This window comes from Copadichromis virginalis, linkage group LG7 (genome assembly GCF_057382275.1).
Source record: "Copadichromis virginalis isolate Kocher_CV1m ecotype Utaka linkage group LG7, C_Virginalis_male_GT1.1, whole genome shotgun sequence".
Classification (NCBI taxonomy): domain Eukaryota; kingdom Metazoa; phylum Chordata; class Actinopteri; order Cichliformes; family Cichlidae; genus Copadichromis; species Copadichromis virginalis.
Window position 1 is genome coordinate 47919155 of NC_140624.1, and position 18306 is coordinate 47937460.

The window sequence follows — 18306 nt, forward strand, 5'->3', positions numbered from 1 at the left end:
CTGCATATCCCATTGATGTTTGACTGATATCAGGAGAGTTTGCAGACCAGGTTAAAAACACAGACTCATGTTGCCTTAGCTGGTCGGCGTTTCTGCAGAATAGGTGGGACATGACCTTTGGGGGAAGCCAGTGCTGTTAAAGCAAAGGGAGGTGCTGTCGCCATGCAGACAAGGGTTGTGTTTTGTCTGCAACAATGGTGGCACGTGTCAGAGTAATCCACATGATTGCCGGGACCCGGCAGAACATTGTGCTGTAACTGGATTACCAGTGGTATTCACTTCACCTGTCAGTGGTTTTAATTTTGTTGCTGATATCTGTATCGTGTGAACATTCTAAGTAGACCTATTCTGACATCTAATGGTCACTCTGTGTAATTACTGCCTTCTTTTAAAAACAAAGCTTGTGAACACTGCTTCAGGTATGCTATGGGAGAATAGTTTTCTCAGCTACAAGTTTGGTTACTTGGTTACAAGTTAACCAGTTATCTAACTTAAAAGGGGGTAGCTTTAATGGAGAAGGATATTCTGCTAAAATGACATTGCAATAATTTTATTGTGTTTATTGCATTTTACTGTTGATCTCCAAAAGTTGATTCTGTTCATCTGGACGTAGGGTTTTATGGGAGAAACGCTACGTCCAGCGCGGAGTCAAGGACGGCATTTACGTGAAAAGCGAAAGACCATCTCTGAATCGAGAAGGGGGCCTAAGGGTACATCTGTCACCATCTTACAATGCTGTGATTGCACCCAACTCTTTGTGAATGGTACTCATGGCCATTGATCATTGGTCTTTGATCAGTGGGTTTTGGTCAGTGGTTGTTGATCAATGGTCATGAGATTTTGCATAATTAAGATTAAGGAATTGGCCCATTGTTCCTTCAGTGGGCTGGTTTCAGTCATTATGCAAATGTACTGTTTATAAGATTGGGGAAACCTGCAGTCAGCTGAGACTGAAGAAGTCACTTGGATGAGTGACGAAACGTTTCTCCCACAAAACGCTCCGTCCAGATGAACAGAATCAACTTTTGGAGATTTACTTTCCTGGATGATTGAGAATGCACCAAGACATTTTACTGTTGAATTAACAAGTTGCTGGGAGAAGAACACATATGAATCCATCTAACTGCATTTATATCACACCTAAACATGCAATGCTTACTCTTGCTTTTTGCCTGTGTGTTTATTCACTGCATATACCAATCTAACCAAATCGATAGAATTTTGTATTTAAAAACATTTGGTATGGAGTTGTATTTCTTTTGGGAATTTCTGAGGTCATCCAACTCGCTAGGTGGCGAGCTCCAGTAATTCTGAAAAACTGCGCTCTCCGTTTACTAAATGGCAGCCAATCAAAACAACCGTAGGGCTCGCCTCTGTGCGTATTGCGTAACATCCCGGTTGTGTGTGCGTGATGTCGTCAGCACTGCAGTCTTTACTAGCAGCTGCATAGCCGAAAGATACAGAACGCCCCGCAACAGCGCTGCACTTTTAACCAGCAAAACAGTGAAGTGAAGGTAATGTTTAAAAGCAGAAAAGCCTCGAGAGACTCTTACGACGAGTCGCCTTTCTTACGTTTGAATGCACGCCCTTCAAAGTCAGTACTGTCGGTGAATAACACTACTGTTTATGTGCAGGGCTAAGGGCATTTGTCGTATTGTGGTGAGGCCTGCGATTTACTTTTCCTTTGCAAGTCTGGACTGCAGTGTCAACCTGCTGTAAAACAACAAGTTAGCATTATGTTGGTGTAGGATTTAACCTAGTACTCCCGTTTCTCATTAGCATGACACGGTGTATCTCTTAGCTTGCTGATACACGCCATCACTCACCATATGTTGGGTTTCAGTAGCTCCACGTCATTGAACTGTGTATCTAACCGTTAATGTTGATCTAATCTGCTCTGTTATCTAGAATCTAACTTAAACTTGACCTGGCAAATAAGCGTGGCTGCATCCTGTGTTTATTTTTTGAATATCTGTTAGTTTCGTCTGCTTCAGTGTTACAGTGTGGCACAATGTTACAGAACTTTTCATTTCTTCCATTTAAGGTGAGGACCACAATGGCAGCTGCTCTTGACCCAGATCTAATGAGGGAGGTTCTCGAATGCCCCATCTGCCTGGAAACCTACAACCAGGAACAAATGCGACCCAAGCTCCTGCAGTGTGGTCACACAGTGTGCCGGCAGTGTCTGGAGAAGCTGTTGGCCAATACTATCAATGGTGTCCGCTGCCCCTTTTGTAGCAAGGTCTCCCGTATGAGCAGCATCTCCCAGTTGGCTGACAATCTCACTGTGCTCAAGATTCTCGATTGCACTATGTCCTGCAGTGCTGCTGCCGCCGCCCTAATGTGCAAATCCTGCTGCAATCGCCTGCCGCGACAGTACTGCCACGATTGTGCCTCAGTTCTCTGTGAGCTCTGCAAAGGAGATGGCCACCTGCATGAAGGACATTCAGTCCAGCCGATAAGGGTGGCTGCTGAACAGCGTCGTAAGGACCTGGGTTGTAAACTGGAGGCTCTCCGTGATGTTATAGGAGAAATTCAGAAAAAAAAGACAGTAATTGAAAACATTTCCAAGTCCTTGAGACTAAAGTACCGAACAATACAGCAGGACTACACTACAGCTGAGCTACGTCTTCAAGAGGAGCTCAGCAGGTCTCGAAGGACATTCAGGACTTCCATGGCAGAAGTAGAAAAGCTCAACGCGCAGGTCCTGGAGGAGCAGACATATCTTCTTAACATTGCAGAGGTCAAAGTGGTGTCACGCTGTGATTATCTGACAATGCGAGCAAGACAAAGTGACATTGCCTTGCTAAAAGACGATGGCGGAGACAGTGATGATGAGGAACTGGATCTGAGGAGCAGTTTACCCACAACCTTTAAACTGCAACAGCCAGAGCTGATCAGAACAGAGCAGTCTAAACCTCTAGAAGTGGGCCAGCTGACCACAAGAACTTGCACCATCAATACAGATGATGAGGAGAGTGGGTTAGAAATTGCACTTGAAAGTGATGTAGAGGGGGCGGGAGCTACAGGAGGTGAAGTGGTGGCTCCAGTGGATCTTTACCGAGACATTGACATGGTTGCAGCTGTGGAGGAGGCAGTATGTGGTTCGCCAAGCAGCTTTAAATCAAAGTCTATGGATGCAGGAGGAGGATCACCTGGAGCAGCGCGGGCAAGTTCAGGGCCGCCAGTCTGCCAGTTTGTGAAGAAGATGGGCTCTAAGGGAACTCTACCTGGGAGTTTCAATCTGCCTGTCAGCATCTGTGTGACGCCTCAAGGTGAGGTACTGGTGGCTGATCGTGGGAACTTCCGTATCCAGATTTTTAATCGCAAAGGCTTCCAACGTGAAATTCGGCGCAGCGCTAGTAGCATTGACAACTTTGTCCTGAGCTTCCTGGGGGCTGATTTGCCTAACCTCATCCCCTTATCTATTGCTGTGACTGCACAAGGCTTGATTGGTGTCACTGACAACTACGATAACTCAGTTAAAGTTTACACCATGGATGGACACTGTGTGGCCTGCCACAAGAACCAACTGATTAAACCCTGGGGTATTACTGCCATGCCATCAGGCCAGTTTGTGGTGTCAGATGTCGAAGGTGGCAAGCTGTGGTGTATAGCGGTAGACCGCAATGTAGGTGTGGTCAGCTACAACAGACTTTGCTCTGCTGTACGGCCAAAGTTTGTGACATGTGATGCAGCTGGAACGGTTTATTTTACCCAGGGCTTGGCCCTGAACTTTGAGAAACGCCAGAATGAGCCCCACCTGGAGGGTGGCTTTTCCATCGGTTCGGTGGGTACTGATGGCCAGCTTGGCAAACAGCTCAGCCATTTCTTCTCGGAGACGGAAGACTTCCGCTGTATCACTGGCATGTGTGTGGATTCCAATGGAGATTTGCTGGTTACAGACAGTGGCAGGAAAGAAATCCTCCAGTTTCCAAAAGAAGGTGGATACAATATTTTAATCCAGGAAGGGCTGACCTGTCCTGTGGGAGTGGCCACTACCCAGAAAGGACAGCTGCTAGTGCTGGACTGTTGGGACCACTGTGTTAAAGTCTACACATACATTCAGAGGAGGCATTCCTCTACTTCTTAGAAGAACAACAAAGTGTAATTGCCCTTTGTTGTGCAATTGCAAAGTACAGAAGTTTGGAAAAGGAAGAAACATACTCTTATTTAACACTCTTTAATTTAGCTGCAATCCAGTCAGTTCTCACTGTAGCTCTCATTTGGGTTATTAAATCAGTAGTTCAGTCAATTCAATTCAGGTTCAGGTTATAGTCTACTGGGTTTTATCTTGAGTATCTCAAGTTGAATCCGGTTCTTATAATGCAGGGATGTCAAACTCATTTTACATTGTGGGCCACATACACGCACAGCCCACTTTGATCTTAAGTGGGCCAGACTTTCTGATAGTGTTTAATCACACATTTAGTCCCTGAGATATTTCAATAAAAAGAAACAAGTGCAATTTCAAGGATAAATCAGTTTTTCTACACGATATAGAAATGTTGCTTTGGGCTTAAATTGTAAGAAGTAATGTGTAAAAGTACAAAAAAAAATCAAACTAAATTTATTTTCATTAATTGACAGAATGTCTTTTTTTTTCTTTTCTTTTAATGCTGAACCAACTGTAAAAATAGTAGATGGTGAAAAAACAGGAGCTTTCTCTCATTTAATGGTTTACTGGTGTTTATTTACTTTGGTGAAGTATAAACGATCACTGAGGAGGTCAGTAGGAAAAGCTGTAAAACTTGTGAAAATATAGTTAAGTTTAAAATTTATGCCCTCCTTGACAATTTCCAAAGCCATCCAGTGGGCCAGATTTTTGGCGGGCTGATTCTGGCCACTGGGCCTTATATTGGTCTAGTGGATCTGATCATGCAAACTTTTAAGATTAAACACACTGGCATGCTATCTCTTTGGAATAAGCCTAAGATGCAACTGATTTCTAAGCTACTGAGACACAGATTTTTTTTTTCTCTTCCTTCCCATTTTATTGGCTGCTGTACTCACCAATCAGCCTGGCCTTCGCTAAACATGTATTTACATTAAATAAAGCATAAGGCTTTGAGCCTGTGAAGCACTTTATCGACACATCACTGTTTTCTTGTGTTAGGTTTAAGTAGCACACACTAACATTGATGTCGCTGAATGCAGCTGGCAGCTTTAATGTTTACTGCACAGTTAGCTCATAGCATAACCAAGTACCAGCATTCATTAAATTGCATTCAGTAACATTCAGGGAACATTAAATTTAAAACATTAAGGTGTGAACTGGAAAGAGTCCAAACTCCAATATTATGTGCTGTGGTGGAACTATTAAACCGTAATAGGGATATTAATGGAATTTGTTTATCTTTTTAATTCATGTTTTAGGAAACTTATGTAGGACTGTAAAGGTGAAAAACAGAACATTACTACATCTTTTAAAGTTCATTTAATGGTAGCCTTGTTAATACAACCAAAAGCACCTTTTATTCGGTTGACCACATTATCATTTTTTCTGTGGGGCTTTGAGAGCACATTATTGTCTTTTGTTGCGGTATTAAAGTTCTGTCCGTCAGTCTTGTATACATCGTGCCCAAACACGAGACACCAGTTGAGAACATTCTGGAGCAGTCGTTAGGCTTTAGTGACAGTGAAGCAACTGTCACTAAAATTCACAGCCTGAGCTGCATACATTTCTCTCTGTACATCTCACATTTGTACATTTTTTGTAATTTTCTTCCAGTGACTTTCCAGCCATGGCCTAACCACAATATCACTGAAATACAGACAGATGTAGCATAAAATTCTGTTATCTGCTTCAGATGATATTCCAGCTGTTTATCTCACTCATAGATTTTACCTCTGTTTTAGCTCTTTGTTTTCCTTTGTTTGGTTTTTGCTTCACCTGGTAGTTTTAGTCTAGTAGGATGAAAAACACAATAGCTTTTTTTTTCTTACACAGAGCTGTTCCCATTATGAACAAAGCAGAAATGTCCTAAGGGGTAGGATGACCTTTGTAGTTTGGAAAGTGTTTAAAAGTGAAAAGCTCTGAGGGTGTACTCAGAAGTGAGCGTAATGGCTTAGCAAGCTGTGTTGAAGCTTAAAGTCAGAGTTTTCAGTGTCACAAAGGTGACTTTTTTTACCTGGCTTAATCACCGTGGTAACCTATGCTAAACACATAACCTTGTCAGGAGCAATTTATGTTTAGTTTCAAAATCAGCTTGAAGCACCATGTTCTCACTGATTCTTTAATTTATACCATGTGCTAAGTACTGTACAGATTCTTTGCTGGAGTAATGTGTTTCATATATGCAACCTGTTAAGCCGTACCTCACTGAAACCACTGAATGCTGTAAAATTCCAACAGCACAAACTGCATCGTATTGTTACTGGAATTTACATGCATTCAGTTGGTGATGCAGAAAATGTATAGATGTTTTTATGCATGATTCTTATCTGCTGCGTTGCTGGAGCTGCTAGAACACAAAATGGAAAATCAATCAGACCATTTGTCACCAAGAATACGTATTCAATCAGTAAAATGAATTTCACTTTGAGCTGGCAAAAAAACAAAAGAAAGTTCTCTATGTGCTTTAGTGGGCTATGTGACAGCAGCATTTAATGTTTAAATGTATCTGGTTTAAACTTTCAGAGCTCTAATATGCAGACCTTGCATTAGAAATTAACGGCAGCATAAAAACAAATAAATTATCAAGCCAGGTTTAATCATTGCGTGCACTAAATCATCAGATTGTTTTTCACCTATTAACGTCTCTGACTGGAAGAGGTGGCACTCGCGGGGATCGTTTTATGCAGAAGCAGAGTCATATAATACGTGAAAACGCCCCGTTTTGTGTTTGAGCGTGTTCGGAGCCTGAATCAGAAAACCTTTCTTAACAGAAAGTTGATAACCACCATTGTGATACCCATTATCTCCAACTGGGGTTTAATTTTTTGTCATGCCAGCTAATATAAAGAAAGCCTGGCTATGTTGAACTTCCTTTGTAGTATACCCCTGAGTTCTGTTCCCTAAAAAAAGTACCTACAGCTGCATCAAATGCAGTCACGTCTAAAGGATATATACTATACTACCATCGCTAACACTAAACCGCTGCAACACTCATGTCACAGACAAGACAGATTTCTAAAAATACAAATGTTTGCAAACTGTGTTCAAACCTGACATGCTCCATGGCATTGTTTCCTAATGCTTGCCTACTGGTTTCAAAATCTTTGTAGGAATCATAGCTGGCAGGAGCAATTGGAGTAGCACTGCAAGGATAATGATTGAAAACTCCAGCATCCTACCCCACACCTGAGTTTGTGAAACCGCGTTGGTTCCCTGTTGCTTTGTATTCTCCAGGTTTTCGTTCAATATTAGATAGCTTGCAACCAGAGTTCTCAGTTGTTGGTAGATAGGACAACAGCCATATGTAATATTTTGCTATTTCATGCACAGTGTCTCCGTTCTGGTCTCCCATCAATTTGTAATTTATTGGTACACCATTTAAATTTATTTAATTTCTGAATTTAATGGTGGTGTGAGAAAGCTGATGCTTTTAGGATAAATAAACAAAAAAAAGTCGTTTTTTGACAATGATTGGCAGGTGGGACGGGGCAGACTGCAGACTCACTCTGTTTTAGCCTTAAAAATATTTTATTTCACAAAGCTGACCTTAACTCTGCACTGGAGCCCTATTAAGCAGCATGAGAATCAAACTGTGTAATAACCAATACATGTTTTTAATATTGCTACATAAGCAAAGAGGAGAAGAAAGTTGAACTGAAGTATCCTATCTAGTCTATCACACTCATATATTTGTGCTGTTACATTTTGGGTGATGTATTTTGGGGCTATGCGTTACCTTAGCACTGATTGATTAAAGACTCTCTCGTCTGCATGTCATCCTTACCATAAATTCTTTTAGTGCTGTACATTAAAGAGATCAATAAAATGTAATTACTGGACATATTCAAGCTGTTTAAAGTAACACAAAAATGCATAAAATGCCAGAAAAATCAAGTGTCCTTGTGTCAGTGTGGTAAACATCAAATTATCTCACATTGTCTCATCTTAATATTATTGTTACGTTTTTGAAGAAAGATTATTTCCTTGCATATTTATTCAGTAACTCTACTAGGTTGTTGTATTGCATTGTTTCAATGAACCAAAAACCAGTGACTTTTAAATTATGTTGTTGAAGGCTATGAATTTTACAGTGTGTTGAGCACATTGTAGACATCTCTGTGTCGTCCAATTCCTGTTTGTATTGTTAAGAATCTGAGTGCAATAAACATTTATGAAACGAGCAGATAAAATGTCTGCAGTAGTGTCTTTTTGTGTATTTTAGTTGAATGTGAGTGTGCATAATTTTTCAGTTTCTCTCTGGCTGTTATTAAAAGACATGATTTTAACCTTTTTTGTCAATGTAACTGATTAGCTGATTACTTCATTTACATATACTTAGATGCAGGTAATGGTGGTTGATGAGGACAAAAGTAGTAACACTGACAATTAAGCCATAATACAGGCAATCAACCCTATCAGTGTTTTAAGCTGTCAGAATAATGTGGCAGGATAAAGGGCACTTTATTTCTTACCTAAAATGTTGTACAAGTAAAATCTAGTTAACACTCTACACACAGCTGGAAGTTATGAAACACAAACTTAGTTGGTGCTTCAAGTGCATTGCTGAAGAACATCACATTTTATGGTCTTTATTAAGCATAAATAAAGTCCATAAAGTAAAATGGACATGCTTTTTTGAAAAGTCTCTCATACTTTTGTGACACATATATTTAGATTTGGGTTAACACGTTTTTGGACAATAACACAATTTTCATTTTGCCACTGTATACCAGCACGGGTAATTTTATTCAACATGTGATTGAAATGCAGCTGTAATTTTAGGGGTTTAACAGAAGTACTGCATTAACCATTTTACATAATTATTTATACTTAGTCCCCCACTTTCAGAGGCTGAAAAGTAACTGTTTCTCCATTATTCTTTCATTGAAAATGAAGGAGGTGATCATTAGCCCGAAATCAGAGAAAAACTTTAGGAGTGGCCAGATCAGTCTGGTGCATTTATAAAAGAAGGATTGCACTGGTCAGCTCAGCAACACAAGGGCCCGAAAGACCTTTTGGTGACGTGAAATCAGCTGAAATCGATGATCATAATTACTTTCCTTGGTTGAGAAAAAAAAAACCCTTCACAAAATCTAATCATGTCACAAACACCCTTGAGAAGTAAAGGTAGCATTATCAAAGTCTACAATCAAGAAACACCTTTATAAATGGCAATACAGAGAATGTATAAAAACATACAAATCATTGGTTATAATCATGAACAGGAAGGCCCAAAAAGGCGCTTCTCAGTTCTGATGAAACAGAATAATGAAACCAAGATTATCTTGTACCAGAACAATAGGACAGAAAAGCATGGAGAGTGAGAGAAACATCTCATGATCTGATGACCATAAAATATCTGTGAAACGTGGTGGAGGCAGAGCTGTAGAATAGGCCTGTATGGCTGCCAGTGGAACAGGGTCATTCCACTGGCAGCCATATTGATGATATGACTCCTGATGGAAGTAGCAGGATGAACTGTTAAGTAATTATTGATCCCGTGTTGAATTTGTAAGTTTGCTCTCTTATAAAAAAGTGAAAAGTCTCGAATGTTTTATGCTAATTTCATTTTAATGGAGAGAGATTAACCAACAATCTGGAAAATATAACTTACATAAAAGTTAGAAATTTATCTGTGTCACTGAGCATTTGATCTTCAAGAAAAACATTACTTAGTGCTTGTTGGAGAAATCCTTGTTGACCAGCACAGCAGTAAGACATTTCTTGTAGTTGGTCATGAGGTTTTCACACATCTTAGGAGGGAATTTTCATTGTTCTTTACAGAAACTCTCTAAATCAGGGGTGTTAAATATGAGGCCCAAAATCGGCCCAGAAAAGATTTGCTGCCAAGTGGGCTGCCCCACGAAGAAAGTGTAAACGAGTGCATTTATTTTTTTCCTATTGATAGACCCCCACTCCCCAATGCCATCCATAATACACAAAGTACAAAGACATTTTCTGTGAATTAATGAAAACTTTATATTCTAAATTTATAATTAAAGGACAGTGAGCAATTACCTGCCAGAACCTTTTTTCTGTAATTATACACATTGATCATATCACTGGCCCACTTCTCATCAGCTGTATGCAGCCTATGATGTTTGACATCGAGTTTGACGTGTCTACTCTAAATCCTTGAGGTTTCGTGGCTTAGTAAGTTGAAGTTCCCTCCACAGACTTTCTACAGGACTAAATGCTGGCCACTGGCTAGCCCACTCTATGAAGTTATGTGCTTCTTCTTTAGCCACTCTTTTGTTGCCTTAGTGGTTTGTTTTGGGTTGGAAGCCCGATCCACGACCCGTTTTCAGTGTTCTGGTAGAAGTAAAGATGTTCTCATCCAAGACTGTGTTCTTTGGGCCTTTTGTCTTCCTCCAAACAAGCTGGGTCAAGCTGATGCCAAAGAGCTTGATTTTGGTTTCATCTGTCCACACCGCTGGTGAACTTAAGATGGACCTGTACTTGTGCCTTCTTAAGTATGGGATCTTGCAAGTGGTGCAAGATTTTAGTCCATTGAGGCATAGTATGTTACCAGTCGTGTTCTTGTGAAATGATCTGATCTGTTGATATTCTGTCTCCATTAAAATGAAACTAACATAAAAACGAGAGACTGTTCATTTCTTTGTAAGTGAGCAAACTTAAAAATTCAGCAGGGGGCCACTGATACTCTCTGTTATATTGATACTCCCTCCTAAATACTCTCTGTCCTGATTAAGACAAATGCTGGAAGCTGATCGGACAGCGGTTCATGACCAGTTAATAACCCAAATAATACTGCAAAAACAACCCAAGAGATTTTCAAGGCAAGAAATATTGGGATATAAAATGTATAAAAATGGCTCTAATTCCTGAACAGTTAATGCAATACTTTTATTAAACCCATTTGAATTAAAGCTGCAAGCCTCCACTTCAATCACATCTTGGCTGTTTGATTTAAAATCCACTTTAATAGTGTACAGAGGAAAAATTATTTCACTGTCCAAATGCTTATGGACTTTTCTACTATAAACGTTGCTAGAATTGAAAAAAAAAACACTATCTTGTTATATTGCTCTTTGTAAGGGGGAGGGGGGGATGTTCAGCAGTCGACCTCTCTCACCCATAATTCTGTCTTCTTTTTATTTTTAGAGCCAATAAACCTCACTGATCACCCAAACTAAATATCACTATTTGGGATCACTAAAAAGGTTAACAAGAACACAGTTAAAAAACAACAGCACTGCAAATGCCAGATGATGGATGCTTTTAAATTAACACGGTTATCTTGAATTCAAGTAATTTAACCGAAGGCTGAATTAATTAAGGATGGGCTCTTTATACACAAGTTAAGTTTCTATATTCAGATAAAGTTTAGACCCATGTTTCTGTTAACACTAGGGCTTAGTTTAACTCTGTTCACACCACAGGTTCACCCTTTATTAAAACATGGTGTCCTTTTTGTAACTATAAGTTATCTAAATGATCCCTGTGTTGTATATGAGGCAGGCATTTTCATATATTACTCCAGAATTCAGCAATCAGATATTTTGGGCTTTAATTGCTAACTGTTAGCATACTCACCTTTCTGGTACTGCAGCCAGAGCTGCTGCTGGGCCTTCTTGCTGGGGAAGTAAATGCTGCAGCTGAGCTCAGAGCCATACAGGGCTTCAGACACATAATGGCTGCCATATTGCTGAAGAAAAGCCAGCAGCTCGTCACGTGTGCTCTCTGTTGACAGTGTCTTCAGCACCTTAGAAAAGCCTAAAAAGCCAAGGACGAGATGAGTGAATTCTTGTCCAAATAGGTGAAAAGGATAGACTGGCCAGTCACAATATTAAAACTACCTGCCTAACATTGTATAGGTCCTTTTTGCGCAACCAAAGGAAGTCTGACCTGTCAAAGCATTAACTCTAAAAGGCCTTTAAAGGGGCTCTGAGGTACGACACACAAAGCAGATCCTTTAACCTTCCTGCCTTCTTGGGACCTTTTTGTGCCACTGCTATGTGTTAAATGGCTGCCATTTCCACTGTGTTCAGTGGAATATAACCAAACTTGCCACAGGATAGTTTTTACCTGTCAATGTTAATATTCCAGTGTGAATTCCTTAAATCAGCCTAAAATGGCTGAGCAGCAGAAATCCCCACACCCATCACCCTGGGGACCATTTTCTGCCCATTGACTTCCATTATAAATGCTATTTTTCAACCCCAAATTATCATCATATGATTTTATTTTTTCTTCTTTTCTTGGATGTCAATGAAGACTCAGGGCCTTGAAGTTTTAATTTTTAAATTGCAAAAAAAATGCAAAAAAATAATGGCAGGTCAAAATGTATGTTGGTGCCAATCTTTGGTCCATCTAAAGGCCTACTTATAATGACAATCACATATTACTTCAACTGGTTTTTTGTGGAAATATTTAGTTTCGTTTTTTGGTTTTTGGGGCTTATAACACAGGGCGCTCATGTAATAACACTGGGATTTGAAGGGTTAAAACAACGAAAATATAATTAAAACTTTACATGAATATTTCAGGGAGAAGTAGTTTTACAAGGTTGGCTAATTTAAAGTGGAATAAAATATGGATATATGGTCTTTTTATGGCGTGGCTGAGAATGGTCCCTAGGGTGATGGGTGTGAGTTTTTTAAAGGATGGCAGGAGGGTTAAGCCCTGTAAGCTGTGAGGTGCAAGGTTGGGTTTTTTTCAGCACAAACCACATATGCTTTTAAAGCTCATGGCATTGTTACCTATTATAGGAACTACACAGTTGCAGAGAAGGGGCTGCATGGATTGCAACAACGCCTGGTGAGTGCTGCATGTCAAAGTAACATCCACATAATTGCCAGACCCAGAACACTGGCCAGAGCATCATTCTACCTGCCTCAGCTTGCTTTCCTGCTGTAGTGCATCTTGCTGCCATCTGTTCCCCACGCAAACAACGTGGGCACACACACACACACACACACACACACACACACACACACACACACACACACACACACACACACACACACACACACACACTCCTCTGTCTACATGGACACCCCAGGCTACTGCCACTGCTCCATTGTTCAGTTCTAACACTCACATGTCCATTGTAGACACTTCAGCTGTAGACATTCTGAGCAGCCCGTGAGTATGCAGCCACACAAGCAGCAACCTTCACTGCAATGTGTTTTATGACACTTTTCTGTCATAGCCAGCATTAAGGTTTGCAGCAATTTGCGGACTCAGACCACACAGGATAGCCTTCACTCATCTCACATATTAATGAACCTTAGGCTGGTTCACTGGTTGTCCTTCCTTTAAACAATGCACGTGGGAAACACATGAGCCATGTTGTACATCCTCTGATCTGATGGTCTAGCTATCACAATTTAGTCCATGTCAACTTGCTCTGATTCTTACAATTGGCCATTTCTTTCCAAAAAATCTATGTTAAAACATTTTTTCTACTTGATGGCTAATATATCCCCCCATTTGACAGTTTCTATTAAAAATATAAAATATAATAAATATAAATATTTATTTCCAAATAACAACCTCAAAAGATATCTCAACTAATAGCTAGGTGATAGCATTGAAAACATGCTCTTATTCATCAGTTTCTTATATTCTGATGGCGGGTGATCAGAGTTTTATTATTCAGACACTGACCTGTAGCTAGGGTAATAGAGCTGAGTTTGACTTTGTACAGATTGCTGCGCACTCTCCACTGCTGAACCATAGGGTACCCAACAGCCTCGCTGAACTGGGCATCCCCTAAGGAAAAAAAATGTGAACAAACTGGTGAATTTAAGACAAAAAGATATCAAAAAGTTTACAGCTACAACAAATTTAAAACTAATTATAATTTTCAGAATACTGAAATTCAAAACAAATGAACAAATTAAATCTATCATTTCATTTGTACAGTTTATTGCACAACCATTGTTATCCATTACTGTCTTAACACCATTTATTATCCCAGCCCATATCCCAGCTGCTCCTGGATCAATGGTGATATATAGAGCAGCTTGAACTCCAATTGGATTGCTGACATTAGAAGTGGGAGCAATCTTGCCTTTCCCTGCAATTCAATTACCAAACTTTCACTTCAGTCTAGAACTAAATAGCCTCAAAAGTGAAGAGCAAGGGGGGAAAACAATAAACTGCTTACGGGAACCTTGATCCTGTGCCTTTGAAAGGCGTTTTACACCTGAGACATTCATGCACAGTGAAAAAGGGTAATTTTAGTTTGTGTGCATCTGTCCAATTGTTGTGAAAGCAGAACCCTCAGTGAAATATCTCAGGGGTCACTTTGGACCAAGTGCCAATTTAGCTAATGGAAGGATTAGGGAGCAGAGGTTCAAGACCAACATTTAAGTGAATCAGTCCCCCACAGAATAGGGTTGAAAATTAAATAAATACATAAATAAACAATATACACATTTTATAAACCCATATATTTAAATAGTGTTTATATATAGTTAGTGTGTTTTGGGGCATCTATATGTGTAATTTGCTCTGCATGTGCTCACATTTTAAGATATATAGGGGTATTGGCCTAGGGGTATAAAAGAGGATTTTGTGATCAAACCACACCTTCTTATATAATATTAGATGATCTTGTGCCCTGGATTTCACAAAACAGACGCAAATACAAAAGAATAATCTACATACTGAGATTTGTGGATTTGAATATTTCAATATAAATCTTTTGTATCTTCTTGATCCTGGGCCTTTCAAATAAGAAATTGTTGTGTGGGTGCTATATTTTTTTTTTAACTTTCTCAAGCAACAGGCTAAAATGGGATAACAGAAAGCTATTCCTAGCAAAAAGTGCAATAAATCCAATGCCTTTAAAAGAAAAGAGAGACACGAGAAGAAAACATATTCCCAAACTTCCTCAAATGTTCTCACCTGTGAGTAGCTGCAAGTTGGGCAGGGGCTCTGACAAGACTCCTCGACACTGTTCCTCTACCGGTAAAGGAATAACCATGAGACCATCAGCAAGCTGAGGAAAGTCCTTAATAAAATTATTGTCCCTGAGAAAGAAAAAGAAAGAAAGAAAGAAAGAAACTTTAAGTATCTAAAGGAATCTAAAGGTTATGTTTAACAGTCAAGGAAGCAGCTGAACCTCATGAAAACTGACTGCAGCTCAAAGCATCTGCAATCCTGGCATGTTCCAGTACCTTGTCCAGCTGCTAGTGTCCTATATCATTCAGCGATTGGGATTTGGGGATTTACTGTCTCGTGAGTTTCTTCCATGATAATATTTTATGTGCTTTTGGAAAAGGAGTTCTCTCCTCTCCTCCTCTATGCACAGGTAAAAATAAAGGTGTTCAGCTCATCGGTTCCTTATCTTAGATGTGATCAAAAAGTTCTGGGAATAGGGCCATAAAAATCAAAAACCCTTAAAGGATTTAAATTTGGCTTATCTCCAGTACAAGGTCATATTTTTTCTGCATGTCCAGACAGTTTCCAGTGCGCCTTTTATCTTTAGAGCTCTCCTGGGAAGCCCCTACATTGGAGGACATCAAGCACATTTTCCAGACACACAAGTAACAGAGGACACAGTGGGACTTCCACAGAGATTTTAAAAATACCAGCTGCACTGAAAATAGTCCAAAGACGATGAGCTTAAACAGGAGGGTGGCCAAATATAAATCAGGTAAGGTTTTTGAATTTTTATGGACTTGTCCCCGTTAACTTTTTCATCTATTTTTTTGTGCACTGTACGTCATAGTGAAATGTTTAAACTATAAATGTAACAAGAATCTTTTTGCTTCTTTTTTTTTTTTTTTTTAAATCTCAGTAATCTCTTTCACCTGTGAGTAGAGGAAATTCCTAGAAGGCCCTGCAAACAACAACAGAATGGGTGCAAAAGCAAAATATACGTGCAAATACAACATGTGAATGCATGACGCTTAGAGGCGCAGTAAAAGCCACAGTTGTGTCCACCACCTCGAGGGCAAAACAAAGAGCAGCAGGCGAAGGTAACAACATAAAAAGCTTTTTCTCATTTTTGGTGAAGATGATAAGTACATGAAAAAAAATGATAATAACAACTGTCAATAGTACAGAAAGCCACTGAGGTCATAAATCATCTCCTTCTCCCTGCTGTTCGACACTTTAATAACGCCAGCTGGCGTTTAAAAATACCATTTAAAATGGCATTTGGCATTTATAAACACCATTCGATGTTTTAATATCACCAGCTGCCATGTATAAACGCCATTCTTGCCATTTGATATTACCGGCTGCTGTTAATAAACGCTGTTGCAAACAGCACTGGAGGACATACAAACACCTCTGTGCCAAGAGAGCAAACGTTAATAATATAATGCCAAAGCTGCTCGAAATTCGAGGCTAGCTAACATACGGTCCAAAGATGTGTCTGTCACGCTTTATCTTAAGGCCCAGACACAAAATTAATGTTTGGAATTGGTTTTTACTGGATGGCATTTTAAAATGTGACATGTTTCAAATAGTTTTGGCAAAGGAGGTTTAGTGTCTTACAGCAAGTTTCCTAGGCAGGTCTCTTTCGGTACAATTTTGCGTAGAGTCTGATAAAGTAACTCTAAGGTGTGACACAAATACTGAGGTTGAAAAAAAACCCCATGTAGACATAAGTACCAAAGACATGAGACAAGATGATTTCTGATTTTATGGCACTGAAACTGAAAATTCTGCCTCCAGTTCAAGTTTATGTTGACTTAATTAACTAACTTCTACTAAAAAGAAGTGGTTGCTAAACTTTAGAAAAGTAGAGAGCCAGCCTACATCCAAATACCCCCATCAGAAAACCTCTTGCTTTCTGTGGGGTTTGCAGTGCAAGACTGCCTACTGGCAATATTATTATTTGAAGAGCATAAAATGTGGAACTGCAAGGAGAATTAGATGAATTATGACCTTAAACAGTGACGTTTGTGGGTCGGAGGTTAGAAGATAAAGAACCACACACTATTCTATAGGGACAGGCAACAAAAAACATCCATAAATGCACACATTTTCAAAAACCTTTTTCCATTTTCATTGATCTGCTGATCTGCACCTCTATGATATTTTTCAATGGAAAAAAAAAATACTTGGGAAAAAATATCATTAAGCCTACATGTAGAGATATATAACAGAAAATGCTGTGATGCATTTCTTTCAGTAGCTAGGCCATTGTGGTAGAACTGGAGGAGCCTTGGTTCATTTACTGTCAAAAAGATGGGTTGTCTTACTGCATCCTGAAAGCATGGAAGGCTGCAGCAACTTATTTCCTATAATCCACTTTTATAGGACCAAATCTCAGAGCTCAGACCTTGTGTGATAGAAACCCTAGGGCTTGGCTTGATTATTCTTGATATACATTTTTTATCTTGCTTCTCTCTTTCTGTCCTACTCCTTTCTTTGTCTAATCACAAAGCCTGTTAGATGCAATCACTGCGAAAATGGAGGGGTGGAAGGAACAACTCAAGGGCAGAAAATGAGAACAAAGAGAGACAGAAGAGGTGTAAAGACTAACATAGTTTATTCTCAGAGAAAACATATCGATTGCTAAACTATATCAGTCAGTTTCATCCAGTGGCTCATGGGACCTAAGGTAAAGATCATGTATACCTTTTTGGATTTTCAAGCCCAGATTTGCGCTGCTCACTATATCCATTCAGATGGTTCAATGTACAGATGACCAAAACAAACAAACAAAAAAAGGTGGGATCAAGACTTTTAATGGACACCTGGATGGATATAAAAAGTTAAATGTTCTTAAACTTTCTTTTTCAAATTCCTTCCTTGAGGGAAAGACAAAAGGAACAGATGTCATACCAACCTCAAAGGTAGATTCTGGCATCTGCACAGGTAAGTAGGTGAGAAAGCAAATTCAGAACTGACAAAATGTCAGACTTCAATTTACCTGGTTTTAGCTTGACTGCAGTTTCTCGGACTGTGTTTATGTGTGTCTGTGTGTACGTGGCAGGAAAGAAACTTGAAACATTTATTCTGCTGACAGCTCATTACAAGAAGAGACATTTATTTGCAACGCTACAACCCAAACAAACCAGGGTGGTTAACAAGATGAGCCAGTTGCTTGTCATTCTAGAAGGATCATCTTCATCTTGCACAAATGGCTCCACTCATGGCACCACTGCTATGGCGAACTTATCTTACTTAAGACTGAAAAATTACATCTTATAAACTGACAGGCAGCTTATGCAACGAGCAACAGACCTAGCGACAAATGT

The 18306-nt window shown here is 39.6% G+C and overlaps 2 protein-coding genes across 2 annotated transcripts in view; one reads left to right on the top strand and one right to left on the bottom strand.

Moving 5' to 3' along the window:
- Positions 1 to 18306, bottom strand: part of astn2 (astrotactin 2) — a 295633-nt gene that overhangs the window by 64580 nt on the left and 212747 nt on the right. The window contains exons 14-16 of the mRNA XM_085463840.1: positions 14996 to 15120; positions 13751 to 13855; positions 11675 to 11854 (exon numbers count right to left, since the gene is read on the bottom strand). Of these exons, the coding sequence (XP_085319966.1) occupies positions 11675 to 11854; positions 13751 to 13855; positions 14996 to 15120 (410 nt within the window). The remainder of the gene's footprint in view (positions 1 to 11674; positions 11855 to 13750; positions 13856 to 14995; positions 15121 to 18306) is intronic.
- trim32 (tripartite motif containing 32) lies at positions 1404 to 5094 on the top strand. The gene is made up of 2 exons (XM_085463841.1): positions 1404 to 1514; positions 2045 to 5094. Exon 2 carries the CDS (start codon positions 2057 to 2059, stop codon positions 4091 to 4093), a length of 2037 nt encoding a protein of 678 aa, XP_085319967.1. The 5' UTR covers positions 1404 to 1514; positions 2045 to 2056; the 3' UTR covers positions 4094 to 5094.